The sequence below is a fragment of the Brachionichthys hirsutus genome, chromosome 18 (genome assembly GCF_040956055.1).
Source record: "Brachionichthys hirsutus isolate HB-005 chromosome 18, CSIRO-AGI_Bhir_v1, whole genome shotgun sequence".
In the NCBI taxonomy this organism is placed as follows: domain Eukaryota; kingdom Metazoa; phylum Chordata; class Actinopteri; order Lophiiformes; family Brachionichthyidae; genus Brachionichthys; species Brachionichthys hirsutus.
In genome coordinates, this window is record NC_090914.1 from 3151751 (window position 1) to 3178654 (window position 26904).

Sequence of the window (26904 nt, forward strand, 5' to 3'; positions counted from 1 at the left end):
CCTATTGGACGTATATTTGTATTTGTGATATTATATTCCTCACTGTTCGATTTCCTTCTATTTTATTCTCTGGAGACGTGAATTTGTTGTGTAATGTAGAAGTGATAACTCATGTTATCCTAATAAAGTTTTTTTAAACTACGTTTTCCGGGAGCGTATTGCGTCACTTCCTGTTTACCTCTTTCACCGTTAGACTGGATGGCGTTTTGCCACTTAAAATAATTCACAATTTTCAGTTCCCACATAAATTCGTCAGCTACTTCCAATCTTCACTGTTAGCGGATTAGTTGTACCGATTCGCAGCTCTCTGGACAGTTCCTTTAGTACTGTTAAAAGCTCTGTCGAGCGATTCATCCAACAGGGGGCGCAACGGAGGCGGGCTTTAGTCTTTCTGAACCAATCGGACGTTTTCTGGGTCGAAGTTGAAAGGTCAGATCCAACATGGCGGCAAACAAGCGAGTGCTTTATGTTGGTAAGTTTTGTTTTCCTTATAAATCGTAAAAATGTTGTCGGTTTGAGGGAAAGTGTCTCCTAAAAATTGTGAAGTCTCACATTTAAGCTTTCCATAGTTTCGCCAGAAACGAAAGTTAATTTTTTCCAGATGTGCAGTGAATCCTGAGCTAAACCCCCCGAACGTATTATAATCCTCCGACTATACACGCAGTATACGCGCAGTATACACGCAGTATACACGCAGTATACACGCAGTATACACGCAGTATACACGCAGTATACACGCAGTATACACGCAGTATACACGCAGTATACACGCAGTATACACGCAGTGTACACGCAGCCGTGCGGTCTGGCTGTCCTCGTCTCAGTGCGGTGCGTTTCTATCAGGTGGCCTGGCAGAGGAGGTGGATGAGAAGGTGTTACACGCAGCCTTTATTCCGTTTGGCGACATCACAGACATCCAGATCCCGTTGGACTATGAGACGGGTAAGACTATTTGCTCTCTTTTGTATGTGACATTAAATACTCAAAGTTTGACAAGTATTTAGCAGTGTAATGTGACTTGCGTTCTATTTTCAGAAAAGCACAGAGGATTTGCTTTCATCGAGTTTGAATTGGCTGAGGTATGTATCAGATGTTTACAAATGCATGCACTAAAGTCGCTCTTTCTGTGTATATAAATGTGTATATATATGGGGTGCAGCGATACACAAAATCACGGTTCGGTACATTTTTGTCACAAAAAGAGACATTTCCATGCCCGTTTTTTACTTGTAGTTTATTAAAATTACAACCATTTGTTTCAACTCAAAAGTATTTTTTTTTAAATTCAATTAAATGTATCTGGTGCAGCTGTACCTGATGCTCTGTATGTTCTGCTGTGCATACTTAGCACCATATAAAAATACTAATAATAAAAATTAAATGTATCTGATGGAGAAATCACCCTTCTGTGGTGCATTCTTTGTAGCAGAGTATAAATGGCTCCTAACAGAATAAAAGCGATACCATACCCATCTTCTGGGGTATATTCTCAGCAGCATATTAAACAAAAACAGGCCCCTATCATGAATCCCTCGATACAGATACAGGTATTGTTGCACCCCTACTATATATATATATATATATATATATATATATACATATACATACAACATTTTTACACACCGCAGCTGAGCTTCTTAATGCACTGGACCCTTTTATGCATTTACAAGCAGTGTGATGTTACACATTGATGAATTCACTTAGAAATAACACAAGTGAAGGGGGCAGCAAAGGTGATTCCCACCTGTGCTGCAGCATTGAGAGAAACGTGGGGCCTACATGTCGGAATCTAAGGCTGTCTATACATGTAACTATTTTATTGGTAAATATGTATTTTCTCCTAATCTGTTAATACTTCTGCAGGATGCTGCAGCAGCTATTGATAATATGGTGAGTTAATGACTTTATGACACATTAATGTCTGTTTTATATCTGTGTATTAGACAAATCATTCTCAATTGATTTGAAAGCTCCAAATATGGAGTATCTTTTTTCTCTCTTCATGTTATTGTGTTTTCTTTTTTCTCTGCCAGAATGAGTCTGAGCTCTTTGGACGGACTGTCAGAGTCAACACTGCCAAGCCGATGAGAATCAGAGAGGGCTCTTCTCGACCAGGTCAGTGACTAAAACCAAGTTTTAATAAGCCTTTTCCCTGAACGGTCTTCTAAATCATTGGCGCCGATGTTAACTTTTCTTTTGCTTCAGTGTGGTCGGACGACGACTGGCTGAAGAACTTCTCCGGGAAAACCATAGAGGACGCTGAAGGAGAGGCAGCGGGCAAAGACGCAACAAGCACTGCAGCACAGGAGGCGAGCGGGCTCTCTCTCTCTGAAGCATCTCTGTGTCTCTGACTTATAACTGTTAAAATGGTGACCTTGTGATTTCTTTGTTCAGGGCGAGCCCCCGGCTAAAAAGGGCCGAGTCAATCCCCAGGTCTACATGGATATCAAGATTGGAAACAAGCCAGCGGGAAGATTACGCTTCCTGCTCCGGTCTGACATTGTTCCCATGACGGCAGGTGTGTGTGTGTGCTGTGAGGCTCACATCTTCACAGGATGTAAAATCTTCTTGTCTAATAATTAGCAATGTTAGTGAATGAATTCTACCGGAGTAAAACAAAAACAAATGTGTATCATGTCGTCATCTTCATCCCCGAAACGAATGTCTTTTACAGAGAATTTCCGCTGCTTGTGCACGCATGAGAAGGGCTTTGGCTTTAAGGGCAGCAGCTTTCATCGCATCATCCCTCAGTTTATGTGCCAAGGAGGAGATTTTACCAACCACAATGGCACCGGCGGCAAGTCCATCTACGGTCGGAAGTTTGACGACGAAAACTTTGTCCTCAAACACACCGCCCCAGGTGAGGCTTACAAGGATCGGTCCGGGCGCGCGTGTGTCTTTCTGGGAATTAGCTCGACTAGCAGATCACGAGTTTAACTCGGCGAACCTGGTCTCACAGGGCAGCTCTCCATGGCCAACTCTGGGTCAAACACCAATGGCTCTCAGTTCTTCATCACCACCGATAAAACAGACTGGCTGGATGGGAAACACGTGGTGTTTGGAGACCTCGTGGAGGGGATGGATGTGGTCCGTGCGATGGAGGTTGGGAGACTGCAGAATTTTAATTAATTCTAGAAAATAAACTAAAACCTAAAAGAATTCTGATGATAAAGCTTTGTCAGCCCAACAGTGTTCGTAGCTAATTGCTTCACTATGTTAACAAAAGCTGGAGAGTATTGATTTTATTTCACAAAAACTGCTGTAACTATAATTATCCTTTTAAAAGTAGGAACTCAAACGTTTATTCAGATTCAGTGTTAATTTAATTTAATATTAATTTAGCAAAATCCAGAAAACATTAGAGCATTTCTCTCTCTCTTTTTTTTCTCTCTCTCTCTGCAGGCTCAGGGAACTAAAGACGGCAAACCAAAGCAGAAAGTGATCATCTCTGACTGTGGAGAATCCATGTGAATGCAAAGAAGAGTTCGTACGAGTCTGGAGCCGGTTGCCATGTCTGATTTGTCATATCTGATATGTAAATATTTAAATAAACATTTTTTAAGACAATAAACTCCATCTTGATGTTTCTATAATAACATGTCATGATTGATCGTTGCGTTATCTCCTCTAGACTTGTATAATAACCCGTGAACATCGTAGTTCTTTATTATTCTGACTTTGACATGTAAAACAAAAACGTATATCAAATGTTGCCTTTGTTGCTCATTCATTTTTATGTAGTTACATTTCATGCACTATTAACTAAAACAGACACGCTAAAATAAAATCTGGCTTGCTCTGAACAATGACCGTAACCTCCACGGCCACGTGGAGGCAGCCCGTTTGACCCGCGTTGCGTCTTTTCTCGGAATAATCCTAATCTGAGAAATAATAGACGCGAACTCCGTCAGTTCTCATTTGAATAGACAAATAGAGTTAGGAGAGGGAGGGGGGGGGCACACCTGATCAGGTTGAGTCCTAACAAAAAAAACAGATGGCAACAAACCTTACACGACTCCACCCACTCCACTCCACTCCACTCCCGTCGTCTGTTGCGGAATCTGCCGCGGTACTCCTCGCAGAGCTTCATCCCGATCCTGCAGCTCCGCTCCGACTCGGACCCGCGTCGGCGGCGTTTAAACTGTAAGTATTGTGAATTCGATGCGTGTGATTCTGGGGAAATCCATTACTTGGTGAACTTTTTCGGGCTTTGCCGATCTCCGTAGTTTTTTGTTTTGTTTGAGGTGGCTGTTTTAGGATGTGCGCAATTGCGCGTGAGTGTATAAAGTTGAGAGCGTGTAAACCAGCCCCCGTGTGAACGACAGTGGAAGAGAGATTATACTCGTGTGAAGTTACTTGAATACATGTTTGTGTTTTTATTTTTGCTTTTATTTCTTGTTTATTTCCTGTTATGTTTTTTTTATATTTTTGCCATAAATATGTGTATTTTAGACGTAGCCCTACCACTAATATTTATTTTGTACTCTTAAAGCCTCTCATTGGAGTAACACGGTTCTTTTTGCTTTCTTTTTCTTTTTTGTTCTCCGCTGGTAGAGACCTAGAGTTTTATCTGCCATTTTCAGCTTCCTCTGTCTTCCATCAGCAGGAAGAGAAGACGGTGCCTGTGAGCAACGCTCGTCATGAGCTGGGCATTCCTCCAGGGCCTCCTCAGTGGGGTGAACAAGTACTCCACGGCGTTCGGCCGCGTATGGCTCTCTGTTGTCTTCCTCTTCAGGGTAATGGTGTTCGTGGTGGCGGCCGAGAAGGTGTGGGGGGATGAGCAAAAAGACTTCAAGTGCAACACGGCTCAGCCCGGCTGCCACAACGTCTGCTACGACCACTTCTTCCCCGTGTCCCACATCCGGCTGTGGGCTCTCCAGCTCATCTTCGTCACCTGCCCCTCTCTCCTGGTGGGCATGCATGTCGAATACAGGGAAGACAGGGAACGGAAAAATCGCCTCAAGTATGGCGAAAACTGTCACCGTCTCTACCTGAACACCGGCAAGAAGCGCGGAGGCCTGTGGTGGACCTATGTCCTCACTCTGGTCTTCAAAATAGGCGTGGACGCCACCTTCGTCTACCTCGTCTACCACATCTACGAGGGCTACGACTTCCCGGCGCTCATCAAATGCGAGCAGAAGCCCTGTCCCAACGTGGTGGACTGCTACATCTCTCGGCCCACTGAGAAACGGATCTTCACCCTCTTCATGGTGGTCTCCAGCCTGGTCTGCATCCTCCTCTCCATTTTAGAAATCGTCTACCTGATAGGGAAACGCTGCCGGGAGTGTTTCCACACAGTCCAGCACTCTCACCACGACATGACCAACACCATTTCCAGCGGAAGCAACTTGATGGCGTCAAATAGTTTGAAGGTGAAGGACAAGAACTCCCCTCAAACGCCCGCGCCCTCGTACAGCGTCGCCGTGTGTTGAGATGCGGCGAACAAAGGCCAAAGACTTGAGACAAAAGGACGTTACAAAGGGATTTTGCCTCGCCTGAATTCACAGGCACTTCCTGAAATGATTTGTCAGCAAGGCATTTTCTCTGCTTCGGGCACCGAACTACGACCGAAGCAGTTCTTTGTTGGTTCTGTGCCGGCTGTCAGACAGTCGGGAACTCTGGCTGATAAGTCTTTCATCTAGAATCTCACTGTTGTGGGTTTTGGGGCAGAACAAAAAATGCAGGTTTGTGTGGCGTGCTGTCGAATCTGGCCTTGATACCAATTACATGAGTCACCGTGGTTTGAAAAGTTTTGGTTCTACAAACACATGTGGGTTTTTTTTTTCTTTAAGTTTTTCCCTCAGCTCAGGGCCCACAGTCTCCAGACATTTATTTCTGCGCTGCATCTTTTCCCCCCTCGGTCACATACTCATATCGAATTGTTGTTGTTGTTGTTGTTGTTGATACTGTACTTAGAATAATTTATCAAGCGGTTTTTGACTTGCGCTGCTGTACATGTTACCGTTTTAAACTGCTGAGGAGCGCAGTGAAGCCGAATTTACAGTGTTGCAAACGCAGTTAATGGCATCGGGATGTGCACGTTTCACAAAAGGTGAAGTGCAGATTGGATGAATGTTTGTGATTAAAGATCATTTTCATATTTTAAAATGTGTTTCTTCTCATATATATATATATATATATATCCAGCCACTGCTGTACTGAAGTACAGAAATGAAGAACAACGTAAAGCAGCAAAGGATTTGTAGGCTCGGCTTGAGTTCTGTGGTTTGGCTCAAATCTCAGGCTTTTTTTTTTCCATGTGTTCCATGCAGGCGTTGGTTCTGCGTTGCTAGGAGCAGCAACCTCACTGTTTAGGTTGATTAGTACATTTAGAGGAGCACAGGAGGCGGCCCCCACCCCGGTTTGATTCATCCCCGCTGACGTGTCTGAGCCACCCACTGTAGGAATTTGTTGGTCCATTCAGCCTCTGACAAACTATTTCCACCCGTGTCAGGAACGAGAGTAAAAAAAAAAAAAAGGTCAGAGTTTCTTATGGTGTTGAGGCACGTTGGGGTTTTTGAAATGACCGAATCCCCAGCAAAAACGTACAGGAGTATAAAAAATGCAGTCCGGGCTGCTGAGAAGCGATAAAGAATGAGATTATAAAAAGTCAAACAGAAGCAAAGTGCCTTTCAAGAAACAGTGAAAGGATCACCTGCACGCTCCACCACCAAGCTGATTTCATTGGTCCCATAAATATGTTTCTTTTATTAGTCATTCCACTGAAATGGATTCACGAGTGAGGTCTGGGGATCATCACAGTAGCCGGTGTTCCATTTCAGGAAAGACTTGTTGCTGCTAGAAAGTCCTTTTTCATTTCCTCTGTAAGGGGCAGGCGGCAAGAAAAAAAAAGCACGTGCATGGCGTAAAGACCTTTTTCTTTGTGTGTGTGGTAGCTGGAATGACGTCGACTTTCTCTGGGGCCCAGTGCAACATATAAACCCACTAGCAGCCATTATCCCAACCAGACCCTCTAATTCCCTTCTTTCCGTCCTTGCTTCCTTTTTTTTTTTGTTGTTGTTGCTGATTTCCTTCTTCTCTTCGGAACACGAACGAGTGAAAAGAGTTCACTCTGTTGTGTTGGGCCGTCTCGTTGAGACTTGTAAGCAGCAGAAGTTGACTCACTGGTACATTCCAGTCCAGGTGTGTCCCAACAGACTGCCTGGACCAGTTCTTCATCTGGATTTAAGAAGCAACCCCCAGCCCCCCCCCACCCCCGCCCAACCCCCATGGAGCTGTTCCTACACAATAAATGAATGAGTTCTTATCCTCAAAGCTTCTCCTGAAAAGCACATCTGAGAGTTTTAGCTCGGAGCTGCAAGACTTGGAGCTGAAGAGTTTCTTCCAGCTCTGACATTTCTTTACTTTTTACCTTGCAAAGAGTTTATTATTTATTCAAATGTGTATATATATACATAAAAAAAGGTTGGCTGTGTGTATCCATGCGCTACCAGACAACCGAATTACTACCAGTGTCTTGGTGTGAAATAAATGGGTCTATTGCCCCTAGACTGCTGGAATAGCCTCCAGTAGATCCCCCACCGACCAGGATTACAGATTAACCGATCAAGAAAATGAATGAAAGACTGTCAGCTGTTCTTATACCGCAGGCTAATAAATAAGAATTGAAAAGAATGTAATAGTTAGAAAAAGTAACGTGACGGGAAGTTTTAATTTTTTAGGGGTTTGTGGACTCTTGTCTGATGCGACCACTGAGACTCTTCGTGAATGCATTGAGTAACACTGCACAAATCAACCTGCCTTGACTTGAGACCCGGGATGTACGAACAAGTCCGACATGTACTTTTACTGTCTGCGAGAACTGGCCGTCTCTGGCACAAAGGCGGTGTAGAAATCAGGGGTGGTAAGCAGAGTGGAGACAAAAGCCTCGGCATGATCTGACAGGGAGGATGGAGGTGTGGAGTAGGGGTTAAACAAAGCACACACACACACACACACACACACACAATACAACAGCATTGAAGGGGGGTTGAAATGTAGAATAGTCTGAGAGATAAATGATTCAGGAACAAGGAAATTGAAAAATTGCAACAACAGCTTCAGACGTAAACAAAACCAGCTGCATTCCAAGAAGGCCAGAACTCATCAGAGTTCAGGAAACAGTGAGAGAAAACAAAATGAATTCCACCCCCACCCCCAAGGGTGTGCCTGCTTCTGACAGCGTGACGTCACGGGGATACGTTGGAACACGGAGATGATTCTTCCTAAAAGCCGGAATCTGTCGTTTTAGAAATGTTGAAACATCCCTCAAATGATTGAAGGGGGGGGGGGGGGGGGCATGCTAAACATTCATTTTTGGACTCTATTGTGCAATTAAAAGAAATGTCCCTCCAGTATATTCTCTACAAAGTGTCTAGAAGTGGTTCCTGTAAAGTTTGATATGATACCTGTCCTGCTGCCAGTGAGAGGAGAGAGAGAGAGAGAGACAGAGAGACAGAGAGACAGAGAGACAGAGGGAGGGACATGGAGAGAGAGACATCTGGTTCAGCTCCAGCCTTTCTTCTCTAACCACACCCACGGGCGCATTTCTCTACGCGCAGTTTCCTTACCTGTCGAAGGAGCCCAAGCTGCGCGTTAAAGGACTAAAACGGCATTAAAATAAACAATTGCTGTTCCAGAACTATTTATAACTGCGCGTCCATCTAACGATGGACTAATGCCCGTTTCTGGTAAGTGGGAAAACTCACTGCGGTGAGAATAAGATGACTTCGCGTCGCGCTTAATCCGGATGGATCGGTTCCTGTTGCGCTGCTTTGTAAGGTTTTATACGGCAGTGAACCAAATTTAAATTATTAGGAAAAGAAAATATATAAAAAAGCATGTAAATTTGTATAAGGAAATATGCGTAAATGGCGCACCCGGCTTTGCGTAAAAGTGTTTTTGCCGTTGAATTACGCAGACAAATGGTCGAAATCTATAACGTTGGCTTTAACTGTGATACTGGTTGGGTTGATAAATGACACCGGTGGGAAATGTTTTCACGTTCAATCAGCTTTGGAAAGAAAAATAAACGGATTAATTTTTTTAAAGGATAAAATCTGATTTGTGGTTTGCTTTGAGTGAGACAACACTTGAGTGAAACGAGAACGTTCACCCATTCTTCATTCTGCTTCATCCAGGTCTGAAGAACAACCACAAATAAGAGAAGAGCCCTCAGAGAAGACTTGTTTGATTGCCAGCCAAGGACATGGACTGGAAGACCTTTCAAGGCCTCCTCAGTGGGGTGAACAAGTACTCCACGGCGTTCGGGCGAATATGGCTCTCTGTGGTCTTCGTGTTTCGCGTGATGGTGTACGTGGTGGCGGCCGAGCGAGTGTGGGGTGACGAGCAGAAGGACTTTGACTGCAACACCAAGCAGCCCGGCTGCGCCAACGTCTGCTACGACCACTTCTTCCCCATCTCCCACATCCGCCTGTGGGCCCTGCAGCTCATCTTCGTCACCTGCCCGTCCTTCATGGTGGTCATGCACGTGTCGTACCGCAAAGACCGAGAGCGCAAGTTCCAGGCCAAGCACGGCGACCAGAGCAAGCTGTACAACAACACGGCGAAGAAACACGGCGGCCTGTGGTGGACCTACCTGATCAGCCTCTTCGCCAAGACGGGCATCGAGATCGCCTTCCTCTACATCCTCCACAGGATCTACGACAGCTTCTACCTGCCGAGGCTGGTGAAGTGCGCGGTGGAGCCTTGCCCCAACCTGGTGGACTGCTACATCGGCCACCCCACCGAGAAGAAGGTCTTCACCTACTTCATGGTCGGCGCGTCGGCGCTGTGCATCATCCTCAACATCTGCGAGATTGTCTATCTCGTCGCCAAGCGCATCGTGCGAATCGCCAACAAGATGAAGCGGCGCAATCGGAGCTCGCCAGCGTGTCGCGAGAGCTACGGCGACGACCTGTTCAACAACTACGACGTGGCTCCCCTGAGGGCGGAGCCCAAGGAAAGGCCTCCGTCCTTCAAGTCGGCGTTCAGACCGACTGGAATCAAGCTTGAAGAGAAGATTCGAGCGTCTGCGCCGAATCTCTCCTCGACTTCATGATTGGAAAATGAAGCTGAACTCGTGCTGAAGATTGAGAGACAGGCAGTGCTTGGGTTGCATCCCAATGACAAACCTCAGAAAGAACTCAGAGCCATGAGCCAAACAAACGACAATGTGTGTCTGGAAGTTGAGTCATCAGTACCGGATCCTTCCTGTGGGCCACAGCCAAGACTGTTTGAACGCTAGTTTCCAAGTCAACATCCACAATATTTAAAAGTCACCTACTGTAGAAGTGATTCGTTGTTGATACGTGGGGTGTTTTATTTCTTTTTATGAACACAATGAAAGCCTGTGGACCTTTTTCCACTTCACCCTTTAACCTGCACCGGAACATTCCACTGAAAGCTCTCTCTCTCTCTCTCGGGAGGGAGGGAGGGGAAGGAAGGCGAAAGGCTGCTCACGAGAAGGCGGGACACACCTGGGAGAGGTGTTCACCCCCCTTCCCGTGGTGTCACTGAATGTCAAACGTACATCTCAGTGGTCTCTAATTTAAAGGTCCAGAGTGCAGGATTTAGTGGCATCTAGGGACCTCTTCTCACCCCCCCCCCCCTATAGCACACACTAAGATGCTTGAAGTCTTCTCTAGAGCCAGTTTCAGCTTCTGGGCTTCCATAGAAACATGGCAGCGCAAACACGGTGGATTACACATAAGAGGACTCTGTAAATATACCTCTCTGCGTAAGGCAAAAACAACATGAGTGACATGTACTGCATATATATATATATATTAATAAAAACTACATTCCATTTCTGCCCTTAAATCCCTTCCACTCTGGGCTTTTAAACGAGCTGACATCAGCTTCCTCAAATTTTGCCTTCCTGATGACCCGAGAAGATCATCCGAGGATGTAAACAGTTGTGGAAACTCCAAAGTCATAAAGTTATTGCTACAAAATACTTGAAGGTTCACAGACTGGCTGCAAAATGAGTCTTGTTACTGCATTTTATTCTCATCGTCATAGGCTTTCTTTACTGGAAGCTCTGGCGGGCATATACTTGGTCTTGTACATAGTCTGCCTGCGCTTTGACACTCTTGTACACAAACTTGCCTCGTCCCAAGGCCACTGTTGATTTTAAACGAGGCAAAAGGAATGCTGCCTTTTTTTAATGAGTGGTGCGAGCAGAAGCACAGAGGAGGTGGAGGAAAGGCTGGACAAGCAAGGCGGCTCATTCAGCAATTACGGTCCCCATTTGTCCACAGGGACACCGGACGGAAATGTTTATTCTGCACTTGTTCATTGTCGTGTAAGTTTTTTTTATAGATTTAAATTTATTAAATTTATTGAACATGAGTGTGGTTGGTCCGAGTGCTGGTGCCTCCCTGAAATAATTATATTTCTGGAACATTGTTTCATTTTGAAAAATGCTTTTTGTACACAATTAAAACATTTTTTTTTAATACACGTGGGCAAATGCTCTTCCTAACCATAGTTACAATAACTATTTCCTTATGTTAATGTCTGATTGGTAGCATTATGATTTGAGGGTGATGTAGAGAGGCTTTTTTCCCGTTGCTGCTGACTAATAACATTTACATCACCGGGTTTGACTGTTAGCGTTAGCTATTTGAATGAGCTGTGAGTCATGACGACGTGGCCTTTTCATGCGTCCGATCCTGAACATGCACGGTTTCAAGTTTTACAGAGACTCGTAGCAAGAATCTCAGTCTGCTAGTCAGACTTGTCGGTCTCGTTTCTACGAGGTGCAGCCAAGGATAGAGTTTATTGTTTATTCTGAATCATACACAGCAAGTACAAAAGTACTAAAATGGACACGAGCAGTGACGGCTCAAAATTATATTTGTATTTCAATGTTGAGAGAAATGATATTGATCACACATCCAGTATTAAAGTATATGATTTAAATCTATTTCAGATTATATAGAGTTATCACAACGCGACACACTTAAACACCAGTGGCTCATTTCATTCAAGAATTACTTCTTCTTTTTTTTAACAGTCTTATTTATGTTCAAATAAAATACATCAATTTATAAATAAACACTTTCACACAAAACAAATCAAGTTTAAAATATATAGATCACGGGACGTTGGCATTTTTAACGTTTCCATAGGTGCTCTCTGTGCTGACGATTAGCATGAAGACTGATACGTACAGCAGGATAAAGTCCAAACAGCACTCCAGTCTCTGACAACAGGGAGGTCATCGTTCCTTCTGATATTTGTACTTGCCAATTTGTTTTAAACAAGGTCTGTGCTTCATTTTGGTTTACCCTCGGCCCAGCCAGAACGTGAGCGCACCATTCAAGAGGCATTCTTTAATCAATAGGGTGATCTGACACTGTTCCTAAGGCACTGTTCCTGCCAAGCCGTCACGTAATGAAGGTCGAAGGAAGAGTCCAGTACATCCAAATATTGCAGTACCGTTCTAATACTCAATAACACCAAAATGAAAACGTTCCAACTGAACACTCGATCGATGGACGATCACGCTCCGCAGTCAGGCTACAGCTTGCAGGTAGCCTGCACCACTTTGGAGTTGCTCTTCCTGTTGAGGGTCTGACAGATGAAAGCTCCAGCATCCATCAGCTTTGCGAGGTCCACGCCCTGAGAAGAGGATGGAGGGATAGAAAGTAATTTAACAAAGAGCGTGTAACCGGGTTCGTACACATCTACACCAACAAGTTCCCAGGACTACACGCGACCTCTAAAACATCAATGTTTGAATGAAATACAGGAATAAAACTACGTAACAAATCACCACAGTGGAACAATCCCCCCAAAAAATCGATCTGTCAATTAGTTTAAACAAATATATCCTTTGTATAAAAACATAACACTGATACATCTTTATATAAACATATTGCTGGTATATGTTCTCGTGTTCTGGAATAAATGCTTCGGCGGTAATAGAAATATGAATAAGCAAATGAAGGTTCCCAATAATACTTTAATTTCAGCAGCAAACAACAGTATTGGACAAACACAGGACTTGAGGTCTGAAAGTATCGAGCAAACACCGGCATTCACATCAGGATGTAACAGATGCATAACTTTACATCATAGTGCAAACGTTACACTAAAGTGCACAAACTTTGGATCAAAGTGAAAACTAAGATACCCTCACCCTCACATTCATTTGTTCATTTCTGCCAGCCTTTCATTAATTGGCTTGTCAATCTTCAGCAAACTCTCCTCTCTTTTCTTTTGCAGTACGGCGGAAACGGTTGCTTCTACACCACAAACTATCCCGTCAGCCCTGCAAGCGATTCAATTAAACATGAATGAATGAATTAAATATTTACTCTGAACATGTGAAAGAGGAAGTAAACTAATTAAAGCAAACACTGGAAGTAAGTAGCTGCACTTTGCAGACTTTTGCTCACTCCTTTTGAAAAGGAGTGGACACACAATTCCACCCCTTCATAACTATTGACCCTAAAATACAAAATTATAGGCCTAAATCTTAACATAGCAATATATGTATCAATTTAATTTGTGTTAAACATATTCTGTCTGCAATTGTATTGTCTGCATGCGATTAGCATTTACCTCATTCTTGCTTTGGGTTATTATTAATAATAATAGCCTCCCTCTAGGGCGGTGATTAGGGACATGAAGAGAATTAAGAGCACACATTTTGGTATTGCACAATTATGCTTAGCAGTTTAAACATGTTGTGACCTCTCAACCCATAATTCTGCACGAGGCTCAATTACTGGTAGGCCACCACCATGACTCTGAAACGGAAACACATTGGTTCACTTTCAAAGTGCTGCGTGTTTCTAATCACAATAGGCTGGACGTAACCAATCAAAAGCACAGCAATTACATAGTATTTAATCTTACCTTTAATCAGTTTATTCATAGGGCAGAATAGGTTCGTCCGTCTGATACAAGATAAGAAAGGCGTCGACTTCTTTAAGATTCAAGATTTAAGATTTAAGCATAGTTTGTGCTGGATCCAGCTGCTCGTGCTGGGCCACTTCACAAGAATAACAACAGCATGCTGGACTGTTAAGCACTATTCCCTTTTGATATATATTTTTAAAATTCATCAGAAAAAAAGCGAGTGATCAAGATTATAATAATATAACAGCAACACTAGGTCCACAAAATATGGAGAGCCTGTTTCTCCTTGAGCCGTCTGAATTTTACTCACTGAATAGACTTCATTTCTTAGCCCATCGTCGTATTTACTTGATATTCTGGTAACAGATTCCATGAGTACTCGCACTAAACTGACCTTGTATGTCTATTCTGAGAGTTTTAAAATGGTTCTGCTGAAATTAACACACATTAATTCCATCTTGTACCCGTTATTGTTCACTCACCGCTCACACTGCAAACTGCTCCAACCTCGGTCTGCATAGATTTTCATGTAAAGCCGGCCTCGCTATATTCTCTCAAATTATTGCTTGTTTTAAAAATAATGTGTAAAAATAACTCCATGCAAACTCCTAATTTCAAAATAATAACAAGTTAAATCAAAATAAAAGCATAAAAGACCATTTGTTGAAGACAGACAGAGGTCATCACATCATTTAAAATTAAAAGTATTGAATACATTTCTGATCAAATGGAGATGGTTTTGTGAAAAATATTGAATAACATTTTAGATCTGTTCAGGAGGAGGATCAATACCGAGGCGTGCTTTTGGACATTTAATTACTGAATCAGGCAGATGGTTCTACATGGTTCTACATTATCACAGAAGCAGAATCTTTAATCTGTATTATAAAGGAGCAGAGAGAGAGGAAAGTGTCCTTGCCGTTTGAATTCCAAGTCCATGTAGCATGTAGACCACATCTTCAGTGGCAACGTTACCAGAAGCCCCCTGGGCATAGGGACAGCCGCCGAGTCCAGCTACTGACGAGTCCACCACACTCACTCCCATCTGCAAAGCAAAGGGAAGATTGACCTTGAAATCAATAGTAATTCCTGTTCCATAAATAGATCACCATCATAGTGGTTTCGCTTGAAGCCCCGATAGCATCACCTGCAAGGCCACGAGGATGTTAGCAAGGGCCTGGCCGTAGGTATCGTGGCAGTGGACTGCCAGGGCACTGACGGGCACCTTTCGGCTCACCGCTTCCAGCATCTTAATCATGCCGCCCGGAGTCCCCACGCCGATGGTGTCCCCAAGAGAGATCTCATAGCAGCCCATGGAATACAGCCGATCAGCGACCTGCATGAAAGGAGACAAGAGTCTTGAGCTGCTTGCACGCGCGGCTTTTTATTTTCCGCTTCGGTTCGGTTCTTTGTAAACCATCCACAAAGGGGAAAACTCACGTGTGCAACTTTTTCAGGCGCCACCTCGCCTTCATACGGACATCCAAGAACACACGACACATAACTGTAGCGAAGAGAAATAGATAAAAAGGTTGTTGTACATGTGCTTCCAGGACAGTGCGAGGCAGTGATCCTACCCTCTAACTGGCACGCCGGCCTCTTTGGCTGCGTTCACGACCTCGTCGAAGCGCTGCAAACTCTCATCCACGGAGCAGTTTATGTTCTTCTTACTGAACAGCTCAGAAGCGGCACCAAATACGGCTACCTCCGAAGCGCCTGCCTTTACCTGTATTAAGCGGGAGCAAGGAGAAGGCACGAAGGCTGTAGACACACACTCCAGTTTAAGAAGCTGGACGCACACTGTCGAGGGAGCATGTTGGACACTCACAGCCGCCTGGAAGCCCTTCAGGTTGGGTGTGAGGACTGGGTAGGACACTCTGGGTCTCCTACAGATCCCCTTCATCACCTCCACCTGGTCTGCCATCTAACATAATAATCATAGCAAAAACTGTGTGGCGAACGAGGCACTCCGGTTCCGACTGTCCTCCGGCGGAGCGTTTCGACATTCGGGTCTGAATTCTTCAGGGAAAACAAACTCACCTGCGGAACCCATCTCGGAGACACGAAACTGGTGGCCTCAATGACTGGCAGCCCTGACGCTGACAACATGTCTATCAGGCGAATCTTTATCTCTGTTGGTACAACAGTCTGAGAACGGAAGCAGGAACAAGTTAGAGAAACCAGCATAACCGAGATCAGTTCACCTGATTGTAAAAGACAAGCGCAGCAACAGCGATGGTTCAGAAACAGCGTAAGGCTAAGTAATGAAATGAAACAATGTTAATTTTCTTTAATATTGAATTCTTTACCTTTTCATTCTGAAGGCCATCTCTGGGTCCCACCTCCACTATTTTCACCTTTCCTGGGAAAGCTCGTTCTCCTCTTGCACCGGCCTACGCACACAAACACGTCCTGCGTTAATGGCGTGGCGCTATTTGTTCCTCTTAGAGTAGCTCACCTGACACCGGCAGCAAATTATCTAGCTGCTAAGTCGCAACATTAGGATGGCTTAAATTAGCCATATATAGAAGCTGATGCTAGCCGACTAGCAGTGGTGTCCAGCCTGCCAGCTAAAAGCCCGCAGTACAACCCGCAGAAAGTAAATACACACAGGAAGTAAATACACGCAGGAAGTAAAAAGACACAGGAACAACTCACCACTTCCGCCCTTGCAGGAGAGCTAATCGCCAGACACTGCCGACCCATTAGTGAGTTAAAAGCGCTTCTGTTGACAATCTTCATGACTGCCGCCATATTGGTCCAGCCCCTCGAGTGACGTTTTTTGCGTTGTCCACCCTACTCTGCCTCTGATTGGCCAGTGCATGTTGTGTTCAATATAACGGGTAACTATTGGTTAGAAGTTAAGACGGTATAAGCCAATCAGAGACAGAGTAAGGCGGGTTCCAGTGTCGTCACAGTCAGTGCACATTGGCTGAAGCAGAATTTAACTTTTCAATTCAAAACCCTTTGTAATTTGTAATTTAGTTTGAATTTACCTGTACGTATATCATTATTTTTTATAATTTTTATTATTGTTTTTTTAATCTTATTTCTTTCCCTTCTCATTCTTTCTTATATTTGTGTTAGTGATATTATATTCCTCACTGTTAGATTTCCCTCTATTTGATTCTCTGAAGGTGTTAAATTTTTGTGTCATGTTGAAGGGTGAGATCTGTACTGTGAATTTGTCCTTACTCTTGTTATCTTAATAAAGTAATAATATTTTTTTCTTTAAAGTGTACATTGGCTGGAAGCGTAGAGAACTGGATACGCTACTGAAGACCCTCAATGGCGCCATCTATGTGCCGGGGATTTGCTATTTGAAATACCTTTATTTGATATATTAGTTGGAACCATATACATTCTGTATTTAAAAAAGAGATAAATGTACCTAAAATCCTTCTTATCTCATAGGATAGTGTAGATTCTCATTCATCCGTCAACTCAACTTTATTTATAACGCACTTTAAAACAGCCGTAGCTGTCACAAAGTGCTGTGCATGCATGAATAAATGAAGTGAGGCCATGAATAAATGGAACATATAACTAGTAAATAAAAACAGGAAACATAAACATCCACATGTGGATAGAGAAGGGGATTGCCTGATGTGCAATGTGGTAATTAAGTTATTCCATAATTTTGGCGCAGCGACAGAGAAGTGTCAAGCAGGGATGTAGGGGTGAAGAAGCTCAGAGAGCTATGAGGGGGAAAGACCATTCACTGATTTGAAAACGAACAAGAGGCTCTTGAATTGAACTCTGAGTGAGGACATGCGTGATGTGATCCCTCTTATGCGGCCCGGCTAGAAGATGAGGAGCATTGCCATGGTAACCCTTGGAGGTTGAATCTGAAGTGAATGGACTACTGTTTAAAGCTTCTTTGCATCCCGTCCAAGAGGTTTATTCAGTTGTAAGTGTCTCTTAGAGTATTACAGATTTACTTCAACTCTTGTGAGTTTGACATTCTTTGAGGTCACACGTGAACAGTTGAGTCAGACCTCATCCACTGCTGTACTTTTGGCAGCAAATCAAGCTTCTCCACATCACCCTGTCCTTTGTGTTGTCCTCCCTCACTTCATACCTAATGATTTTTTTCTTCCCCACCTCAGGAATGTTGCCGTCACTTAAACTCCGACAGCAGCAAAGTCACGATCAAATCGTCACCTTCAACAGTATACACACAATTTATAGCTATCTTTGAAAATATTACCTTTATTACGGCTTTCCTTTGAGGACCGGCATCTGACATGATCTCTAAAATTACATGAATTGAAAAGAATGTGTACATAAATAAATATTGTATTTTTTTTCTTTTTCTTGTCCGTTCTATAATTTTTTTGTAAGATTTGGCAGTACTTTAATTCTACTGAAAAGGACAAAGGGTGAAAGACACAAGCACAGGGATGTATAAAAATATCTTTAATGTGTCAAAAATCAATCAGTCAAATTATCAAATAACAATCAAATAAATTATAATTGGATATATATATCATCGTGCACTGCCACTGTAACACATTTGGGTATGAAAAGTCTGCCCTTAACCTAAAAGGGTTATGCAAACAGCAGTCATGTTGTCTGTCACATTGTGTTGCTCAGCAGAGAAGAGTTCCAAAACATAGAAAAGCTGTTCCTCCATGCATATAGAAAAAAAACTTTACACATCTTTGAAACAGTTAGCATGTAAGTATAATTAAGGAAAGAAAACACTGAATATGCATGCTTTGGATATGGCATATCATTCATGAAAACTAACAAAAAGCATTCTGTTTTGAACGACAATTTCTTCAAAAGTAAAATTTAAGACATTCTAGTTGATTTATACACAAGTAATATACCACAATGTATGCCTTATCATCCGTGGATCGTTTGTCTGTCTGTCGGTCCGCTAACAAGATAACTCAGAAGGTTCTGGACGGATCTTGAAGGAACTTTCAGGAAATGTTGGGAATGTTACCAGGAACATCTGATTACATTTTGGTGATGACCCAGAAGAGATCCTGGATTATGGGTCAGTGGTTGAGGAACAAAATTTGTTTCTTGCGTATTGCGTATCTATGCGTATTGTGTCACTTCCTGTTTACCTCTTTCACCGTTAGACTGGATGGTGTTTTGCCACTTAAAATAATTCACAATTTTCAGTTCCCACATAAATTCGTCAGCTACTTGCAATCTTCACTGTTAGCGGATTAGTTGTACCGATTCGCAGCTCTTTGGACAGTTCCTTTAGTACTGTTAAAAGCTCCGTCGAGCGATTCATCCCACAGGGGGTGCAACGCAGTTTGTTTCATGCGTAGGCGGGCTTTAGTCTCTCTTGACCAATCAGACGTTTTCTGGGTCAAAGTTGAAAGGTCAGATCCAATTCCAACACCTCAATATCTCGGTGAATTGTTGACCGATGTTTATGTAATTTGACACAGTCATGTCTGGTGGGGGCCTCTATCTCACCACCAAATTTCATCCGGATCGGCTCCAGAATGGAGTCGGTAAAAATCTTTTTTTTAATTAACATTGAAAATCCCATTTAAGGATTCAAAAATCAGTTAAAAATACACATCAACTCCGATTCACTTTTACTTTTCATGGTTGGTGTATGAAGATACCAAGAAACAATTTAGAACCTTTTGATGACGATCCAGATCACCATGTGGACGGTGTGAATCCAATTAGGAGGGGAATGAGCTGCTCGGCGGAGGTCTGCGCTCTCTGAGTGCTTTTCTAGTTTCATTCATGCATTTTCTTGCATGGCTTTAGAATGACACTTGTCGCTCCAAGTCCATTAAAAATATAAACCACTGTTCCATGTCACTACAGCTCCTCGTCGCTGTCGTCCACTTGTTGGATGATTAGGTCGGCCCCCGAGTCTTCGGCCAAGTCGTCTTCATCGGTCAGCATCCAGCTCCGCTTGGTGTCCCCCTCCTCCTCCCCATCCACTCCCAGTAGCAGGGCCGGCTCCTCATTGGTCTCCTCTAGACTGTCTAAGGGCATCTCGTCACAACCCACTTCCTGGATGCATGTGCTACATATCCGGTAGCGTCGCGTGCCTTCGCATACGACGTGCCCAGTGTCCTCCGTAACCTGACACTTGCACTTCCTGCACACCAACTTCCTGGCTTGATGGATCTGTGGCAAAACAGGAAACAAAAAAACCCCATCATAAATAACAATACAAACATGTTTGGGAATGGTTGTTGTGAAGATATGAGAAAACTAAATTCAACTTTTTGCCTCGTTTTGTTAATAAAAGTTGTTCAACCTATCAGGAATGACAGAAAGTGACATCTTCCTGGTTGTAAACAAACGTACAGTTTCAAAATGGCTACGGAGATGCTCCAGACGGGTGAAGCGTTTATTGCAGGCCTGGCAGGGGTATGGCCTCTCCCCTGTGTGACATCGCAAGTGGCGCTTCAAGTCCGCCTTCCTCTTCACCGTGTGAGTGCAAAAGGGGCATTTGAAGCGCATGATTGGGTGTGAATCTGCAAAAAAAAAAGAAATAAAAGAACGTGAAACTGTCCAGAGCTTCTGCTTTTCTGATGGGTCCCTGCATGTCACCATTCCCGGTCACCTCCGAGGGTGAAGTTCTTGCCAGTCTGAGTATATTATTGCTTTTCTTAGTTCTCTAAAAAGGTAACAGAACCATTGATTATTCCACATGTAGTCAAACTAACCTTTATTAAAGTGTTCCATAATGCCCACGGTCGACGGTAGCGTTGCGTACAGCTCCTCTGCCTTTTCAGCCTTTTGTGTTCTCGCCTCTTCGATGTCCAAGTCTTCATGGTGGTTGGACTGGGTGCTGTTCGGCGCTCTCCTTTTGGTTCCCCCTTTACCTCGCCGGCGCTCTGATGCGGGCAAGGTGTACAGAGGGTCCTGAGGGTCTTGCAGATCCTCTCCCTCGGTGTTGAGCTCAATAGCGGGGCTGCCTGGACTAGTTTTCATGGCTGATTCGGACGCATCCTGTTCGGAGTCCTTCCCCATGAAGCCCGAGTGGGATCTGGAGTTGTCTCGGGTCCAGAGCGCTGGCGGCGGACTATCAGAGCAGGGGCCTTGCTGCGGTTGCTCCGAGCTCTCTTCCGCTCCGCTGGTGAAGCTGCATGTCTCGGACAGGTTCAGGCAGCGATCGGCGTCTTCCTCTTTCACGCTGATGTCCAAAGAGGACTTGATGAAGTTCTTGCAGTAGTTGATGACGTTGTTCATCTGCAGGTAACTGGCGGCGGACATCACCTCGATCACGTTGTGGCTGGAGAGGTCCAGCTGGCCGGAGTAGATGAAATCCACGATGACGGTGAAGGTCTCGGGACTGAAGACGTCGAAGGCGACACTGACGGAGTCGGACAGCGTGTCGGGGCCCTGGGACAGCAGCATGCGGAAGTAGCCGCTGCTGGCGAACAAGACATTCCGGTGGGCCCTGAAGAGCTGGCCCTCCACCAGCACGCTGCAGTCGCAGAAGAGCTCCTGGTGGCGCTGCTGGTTGAGCTGCTTCAGCAGGCTGCTCTGGTGCGCCACCGTGATGTCGGCCGTGTTGAACCACCTCTGAGGCTGCCTGCGGAAAGCGAAGCGGCAGAGCGCCGTGGTTTAGATCGCTCTGCAGGAGGACGCAATGAAACAATAGCGGCCTTTCAGGGAATGAATTAACAGCCTCATAACTGGGCCCATGATTTTGTCAGTGTTTACAATGCAGGCCCAAATATTAACGCCCCACTTTGGTCACAGTAGAGACCCCCCCTTGCCTTTGTTTCCACACTGGATCATCTCCTGCTCCCCCCCCCCTCCCACGTGGATTTCATTCTGCGCGATGATTGGCTGAACGAGCCTTCAATCAAAGTCTTCCTCTAATCATGGGCTACACCCGGCTCCAGATTGAGAGCATCGGGTGACAAGAAAAAACCCTGCGCGCAACGCTGCGTGACGCCAAAGCGCGCATGAAATGTCTGATGCTCCCCAAACGCACCACGCGAGATAGGGAGCGCAAATAAAACCGTAACCCGGTTCTGTCTTTAGAAGAAGCAACCCCCCCCCCCACCCCCCCGGGCTTACTCTGTGCCGATTCACACACTAATCGATCAATAAAACGACGCCGGATTAGCCGCAGTCCCCGAGAAAGAAAAAGCGGGTCCGCTCCACAGCCTGTCCCGGAGCGACGCCCACTCCAGGCTCCATCCGCCACACAATGGAAGCGAAGCGGCAGACACGCAAACCGCGGATAATACGGTCAGACAATGTGTCCCGCCGTCACGCAAACGCGCACGGGCGCGCCCGCTTTCATTGCCCGCTGCTCGCCCGTGCGCTCCGGGAGGATCTGCCTGCTGGCCCGAACCGGAGCGGCTCCTTCCCCGGGCTGCGAGGACCCGCTTTTACGCCCCGGAACCGTGAAACAGCCCCCAGACGATCCATCCATACTCACTGATGATTCGGTTCACCCGACGCCCGGTAGAGCCTGCTCGCCCCTGAGCCCGACACCATATCCATTTGTAATTTATTGTTTGTGCTTTCTTTTTGTGTGTGTGTGTGTGTGTGTGTGCGTGCGTCGTCCGGGTTCCACACAGCCAAGGCACTTCCTGCTCAGCCCTAAAGACCGAAACCCGGCTGGAGCGACGGGAGCGCCGTGCTGACGTGGGTGTTTGTGGACAGGGCGCCCGGAGGAGCCATTTAAAGCCCCAGTGCCCCGGCTCAGGGCAACACATTACAGCGCATTACAGCCTTATACACGCAGGAATACGAGGGTGTGTTTATCAGATATTTATTTAATCTCTTATTTGGTGACTCTGCTTCATGCTTATTATATTGGCATGAGATTATAGAAAACGCACAAATTCGTCTCAAGCATTTAATCTCAGATTGTAGTCAATAATGTCACAAAATAATAATTACACAATCATTTGAGAGCCTAGTTTCCATAATTACCTCAGTATCTATCAATCTATCCAATAATGGGGTGGGACTTAGAAAATACATTCATTCATTCATTTTAATGTTTCACCGGTGAAAACATTAATAAAAGGAACAATTTACAGAATCCCAAGTTTGCTACGTAAGTATTTGCATATAAACAGTAAATTTAGAATAAGACAGTCATGAGTATAGAAGTAGAAAATTAATCATGATAAAAAATATTCAGCATCCCGTGGAGGTCTCATTATTGATTTATATAAGAAGCAGAGTTGATCAGCTTTTGGCCCAGTGATTTAAGACGGTGACAAAGAAACGGCCGCCTGAATCAAGAGGCGGTGCCTTTGAGAAATCCAGTGGGGTTTTTGGACTGCCAACGCCACAGATCCTCACCTGCAGAGTGCGAAACACAATATCAGGCGCCACATAGGAAAACAATTCACAAATCAAATATTCCTTACACATTCTTTCCAGGTCAAATTTAGCCTTCCAGCCCAGTTCCTCCTCAGCCAATTGAGGGTTAGCGTAGCACGATGCTATGTCTCCTTCTCTGCGAGGAGCAACTTTGTATTGGATCTGAGGAGAGGATAAAATATACAAAAGCTAAACAAAAAAAAGGAATGTGGTTTAGGCCAGCAAGTGTGGATTTCAGCGGCTCAGAGGAGAAACACCTTAATGGTAAAGGCCACCTTGAACTCACAATAAAGACAAATGAAATGTCACAAAAGTAAACAACTTTGGCGACAAAATTCCTCTCCCATCACTCACCTCCCTCCCTGATGCCTTCGCCATTGCTTTCACAATTTGTAACACAGAGTAGCCCGTTCCTGTGCCCAAGTTGTAAACCTTCAGATAAAATAATGCACACATCAGTCCCATAAATGTACAATGCAGTAGAAAATAAGCAGCAAGGTATTTTTCTTTGTTTTTCCCCATTTCTAATGCATACCTTCATTCCACATTTGTCCTTTAGCTTCTTCAGAGCTGCTATGTGTCCCTTTGCAAGATCTACAATGTGGATATAATCTCTCACACCTAGCAATAAAAAAAATAATAATAATAACCTTTGTTTCCTGGATTCCATGTTTGAAGGATATTAAAGACAAGGCTGCGTGCTATCGAGGGAAAATAAACAAACACAGAATTAAATGTAGACGGTAGTTAAAAGCTCTTTGCCATTACCCGTCCCATCAAGTGTGTCATAATCATCCCCAAACACACTGAGGCACTCCCTCCTCCCAACCGCCACCTGGAAGGAAGATCAATTAAGCAAAGAAACAATTACATATTGGAATAACATTGGCTTTCTCCGACAGACAGCTCACGTACCTGGGCAACATACGGCAGCAGGTTGTTGGGGATACCCTGAGGGTCCTCTCCTATCTCACCGGATGAGTGAGCTCCAATTGGGTTGAAATAACGAAGCAGCACGGCATTCCAGTCCTGCTCAAACAAAGCCAGTAATGCGACACCAAATACAGCGCGTTACACTTTCTCCTTACTGGTACCTTCTCAGCTTTGCAATGGTCCCCGATCATCTCCTCAATAAAGTACTTGGTCTTGCCGTAGGGGTTGGTGCAGCCGCCCACAGGGTGTTGCTCATCGATGGGAAGGTACTGGGGGTCTCCATACACCGTGGCTGAACTGCTGAAGATCAAGTTACGCACCCCGTGAGCCTGCATCACCTAGAACACACGCAGACGCAAAAAAAAACCCAACTCGCTCTTTAAGCGAACAAACACAAATCTGTGCGATCGATTCCGGAGTAGGGACAAGCGTGGACGTGGTGCAGGATAAGAATCGACAAACTTGAATAAATACGTCCTTTCAATCAGCGAAGATGAAGGTTGGTACAGAGAGACCATTAAAAAAGAAGAGCGCAAACGAGTTAACCTTTCAAACTGACCTCAAGTAAGTTCATGGAGCTGGTGAGATTGACCCTGTAGTAGCGCAACGGCTGCTGCACCGACTCCCCGACAGCCTTCAGTCCTGCAAAGTGCATCACCGCACTGAAAGAGTGCTGCAGAACACATCGCATTTGTAATCGTGTGAACATGAAAGGACTTTCTACAACACAGCCTGAATCCTCCTCCATTTTATACCAGCAACATCATTTTTAATTAAACAGGAGTGGGCCAAAAAGAGAGCCATCGCAAAGGTAGAGGAATTACTTGCTTCCAAGGGATATTGACGTCATTCTTTCACCACTTTTTATTTACATGTTACACAACAGCCCGACTGATCTGGGATCTGGCTTGAGAGCATTACGTCACATGGTTGTGGGTACAATGAAGTCTGGCTGTACTACAAAGCACATTCCTGGTAAATTAGATGATGACTAAAATCTGGGTGAGATCATTCTATTGCCTAAATTCGATGGCGTTTCAAATCCTTGTTTTTTTCCATTCACCAAAACAAGTTTACCTCCTTGAAGAGTTTTTCCAAGCCAGGTTTGTCCAGAAGATCTAGTTGATGAAACTCGATACTGGTGTCCAGGATCTTCTCCAGCCTGCGTATGCTCTCTGGCACGCCGCCGCCTTCGCCTCCATTCAAACAGGATGCAACACAAGGTAAGTCTGTCGCTGCACTAAATAAACACACTTGGAGGAGGCTATATTAGCTGTGTGTGCGTGTGCGTGTGTGTGTGTGTGTGTGTGTGTCCTTGCTTACCTCTCACAGCGTTACTGAAGTTATCCACTACGATTGGCTGGTAACCCGCTTCGAGGAGCTCCACCACACACTGACTCCCGATGTAGCCCCCTCCCCCAGTGACCAGCACCTGCTCTGCCATTCTCTCACCTGTGAAATATAAACAATCCTGTCGGGGTGTTTTGTTTTTTGACCAGCTGAGGAACAGACCCTAGATCTGCTCGCTTTGTGAACACCGGCAGATTTTGAACCTGCGCACATCAGCAAGTTCCATCTTTACCAGCTTTACAATATGCCAATTAAAATGCCCCCCATATAAAAAAATAATAAAAAATAGAATCAACTGGACTTGTTTAAGTTTTGTTGAAGACGTTTCACTTCTCATCAAAGAGGCTTCTTGAGTTCTAAGTGACTGGTAGAGAGGCCAAATACTTCTCCTCCTGTTGGAGCAGAAAAACAAAAAGGATTTCTGAAGCCTATTCCAAATTTGCATTTGGTGTTATTAATTAATCTGTCAGTAATTTAAGACATTAAAAATTATAATCCACTGCCTTCAAATACCCCAAAAAGTACAACTTCCCAGATGAAGTGTCAAAATAAGACGCAGCCGGGCGAGATGATTGAAATTATTAAAAGAATGAAGACTTACTCACCGGGTTTGACTTCCGTTTCCAGAAGAGCCGGTTGGACAGACCGAAACAGAGACAGACTAGTGAGTAATGCCTGTCAGTTCATTGTGGAAAGCGCTCTTGTGCTTCCGACATTTCTCTACTTCCTGGAAAAAACGTGAAACTCCTAAATAATTAACTGCACGACTTCCTGTGTGTGACCTTTCAAAATAAAACAAACGACGTCGCTAATTTCCACCAAATACCATTGGATTCATTTTATGTTAAGCCGTCAACGAAACCAACGTATCATAAACATAGCACGGTATGTATTTCACGATAAACAGTTCGGTATAGCTTATTTTAATATTTCAAAAAATATATTTTGAAGTTTAGAAGAAGTTCACGCAGGAAAGCAGCGGTCTTCACGGAGTCCGCCGTAGTGCGTGGGCGCCTCACATGTCGTGACGTCATTCGTGAACTAAAGCCACGCCTCTGACCATTCACACAGAAGGGTCATTGTTGGCATCCCGTGGGTGCAGTCTGATATGCAAATGAAAAGTGCCACGTTGCTACAGAGTTTTATACCGTCGAGGATATGAACCTAATCCGACCAGGCCTCTAACAGCATTAATAAAATCCCAAAAATCATCAACCAGTAGCTGATATTATATGACATGTTTATGCATTCAGTCAGACCCATCCAGACAGCTTATGAAGTAGATGCATTTAAGGAAACAGGAATCTATTTTCTTATGAATGATAAAATGTTCTTTCTATTTCAAGCAGATCTACAAATTGTGTCTCCATTCCACTTCCAAGATTGGCAGTGTCCAGATCCTTCCCGAATTCCTCTGAAGAGCTCCAAATAGTTACGTCATCATTGTCAAGA

At 44.4% G+C, this 26904-nt stretch overlaps 6 protein-coding genes across 9 annotated transcripts; 3 read left to right on the top strand and 3 right to left on the bottom strand.

Moving 5' to 3' along the window:
- Positions 1 to 414: 414 nt before the first annotated feature.
- On the top strand, positions 415 to 3561 carry ppie (peptidylprolyl isomerase E (cyclophilin E)). Its single transcript, XM_068752398.1, has 10 exons — positions 415 to 472; positions 844 to 942; positions 1036 to 1079; positions 1864 to 1890; positions 2034 to 2115; positions 2206 to 2309; positions 2395 to 2518; positions 2675 to 2860; positions 2960 to 3102; positions 3403 to 3561. Exons 1-10 carry the CDS (start codon positions 442 to 444, stop codon positions 3469 to 3471), a joined length of 909 nt encoding a protein of 302 aa, XP_068608499.1. The 5' UTR covers positions 415 to 441; the 3' UTR covers positions 3472 to 3561.
- A 522-nt stretch (positions 3562 to 4083) lies between these two features.
- gjb10 (gap junction protein beta 10) lies at positions 4084 to 6091 on the top strand. 3 transcript variants are annotated; one of them, XM_068751543.1, is made up of 2 exons: positions 4084 to 4143; positions 4555 to 6091. In XM_068751543.1, the coding sequence occupies exon 2, from the start codon at positions 4641 to 4643 to the stop codon at positions 5430 to 5432; it is 792 nt and encodes a 263-aa protein (XP_068607644.1). In that variant the 5' UTR covers positions 4084 to 4143; positions 4555 to 4640; the 3' UTR covers positions 5433 to 6091. The 3 variants fall into 3 exon arrangements, with proteins under 3 accessions (XP_068607644.1, XP_068607645.1, XP_068607646.1); XM_068751544.1 differs by having other exon boundaries at positions 4088 to 4143; positions 4604 to 6091; XM_068751545.1 differs by having other exon boundaries at positions 4091 to 4143; positions 4607 to 6091.
- A 2468-nt stretch (positions 6092 to 8559) lies between these two features.
- On the top strand, positions 8560 to 11352 carry gjb3 (gap junction protein beta 3). Its single transcript, XM_068751603.1, has 2 exons — positions 8560 to 8690; positions 9141 to 11352. The coding sequence occupies exon 2, from the start codon at positions 9209 to 9211 to the stop codon at positions 10058 to 10060; it is 852 nt and encodes a 283-aa protein (XP_068607704.1). The 5' UTR covers positions 8560 to 8690; positions 9141 to 9208; the 3' UTR covers positions 10061 to 11352.
- Positions 11353 to 11477: 125 nt separating this feature from the next.
- Positions 11478 to 16626, bottom strand: hmgcl (3-hydroxy-3-methylglutaryl-CoA lyase). Its single transcript, XM_068751602.1, has 9 exons — positions 16531 to 16626; positions 16182 to 16265; positions 15913 to 16020; positions 15701 to 15796; positions 15450 to 15598; positions 15313 to 15376; positions 15020 to 15208; positions 14792 to 14917; positions 11478 to 12627 (listed from the first exon to the last, which is right to left on the bottom strand). Exons 1-9 carry the CDS (start codon positions 16624 to 16626, stop codon positions 12526 to 12528), a joined length of 1014 nt encoding a protein of 337 aa, XP_068607703.1. The 3' UTR covers positions 11478 to 12525.
- A 2717-nt stretch (positions 16627 to 19343) lies between these two features.
- Positions 19344 to 22335, bottom strand: zbtb8a (zinc finger and BTB domain containing 8A). Its single transcript, XM_068752311.1, has 4 exons — positions 22271 to 22335; positions 20538 to 21409; positions 20176 to 20345; positions 19344 to 19992 (listed from the first exon to the last, which is right to left on the bottom strand). The coding sequence occupies exons 1-4, from the start codon at positions 22333 to 22335 to the stop codon at positions 19678 to 19680; spliced, it is 1422 nt and encodes a 473-aa protein (XP_068608412.1). The 3' UTR covers positions 19344 to 19677.
- A 344-nt stretch (positions 22336 to 22679) lies between these two features.
- gale (UDP-galactose-4-epimerase) lies at positions 22680 to 26171 on the bottom strand. Of its 2 annotated transcripts, none has more exons than XM_068751827.1 (11): positions 26058 to 26171; positions 25426 to 25554; positions 25180 to 25298; positions 24662 to 24775; positions 24264 to 24440; positions 24085 to 24198; positions 23938 to 24004; positions 23705 to 23790; positions 23524 to 23601; positions 23217 to 23331; positions 22680 to 23148 (listed from the first exon to the last, which is right to left on the bottom strand). In XM_068751827.1, exons 2-11 carry the CDS (start codon positions 25544 to 25546, stop codon positions 23084 to 23086), a joined length of 1056 nt encoding a protein of 351 aa, XP_068607928.1. In that variant the 5' UTR covers positions 25547 to 25554; positions 26058 to 26171; the 3' UTR covers positions 22680 to 23083. The 2 variants fall into 2 exon arrangements, with proteins under 2 accessions (XP_068607928.1, XP_068607926.1); XM_068751825.1 differs by having other exon boundaries at positions 25180 to 25355.
- Between the last annotated feature and the right edge of the window lie 733 nt (positions 26172 to 26904).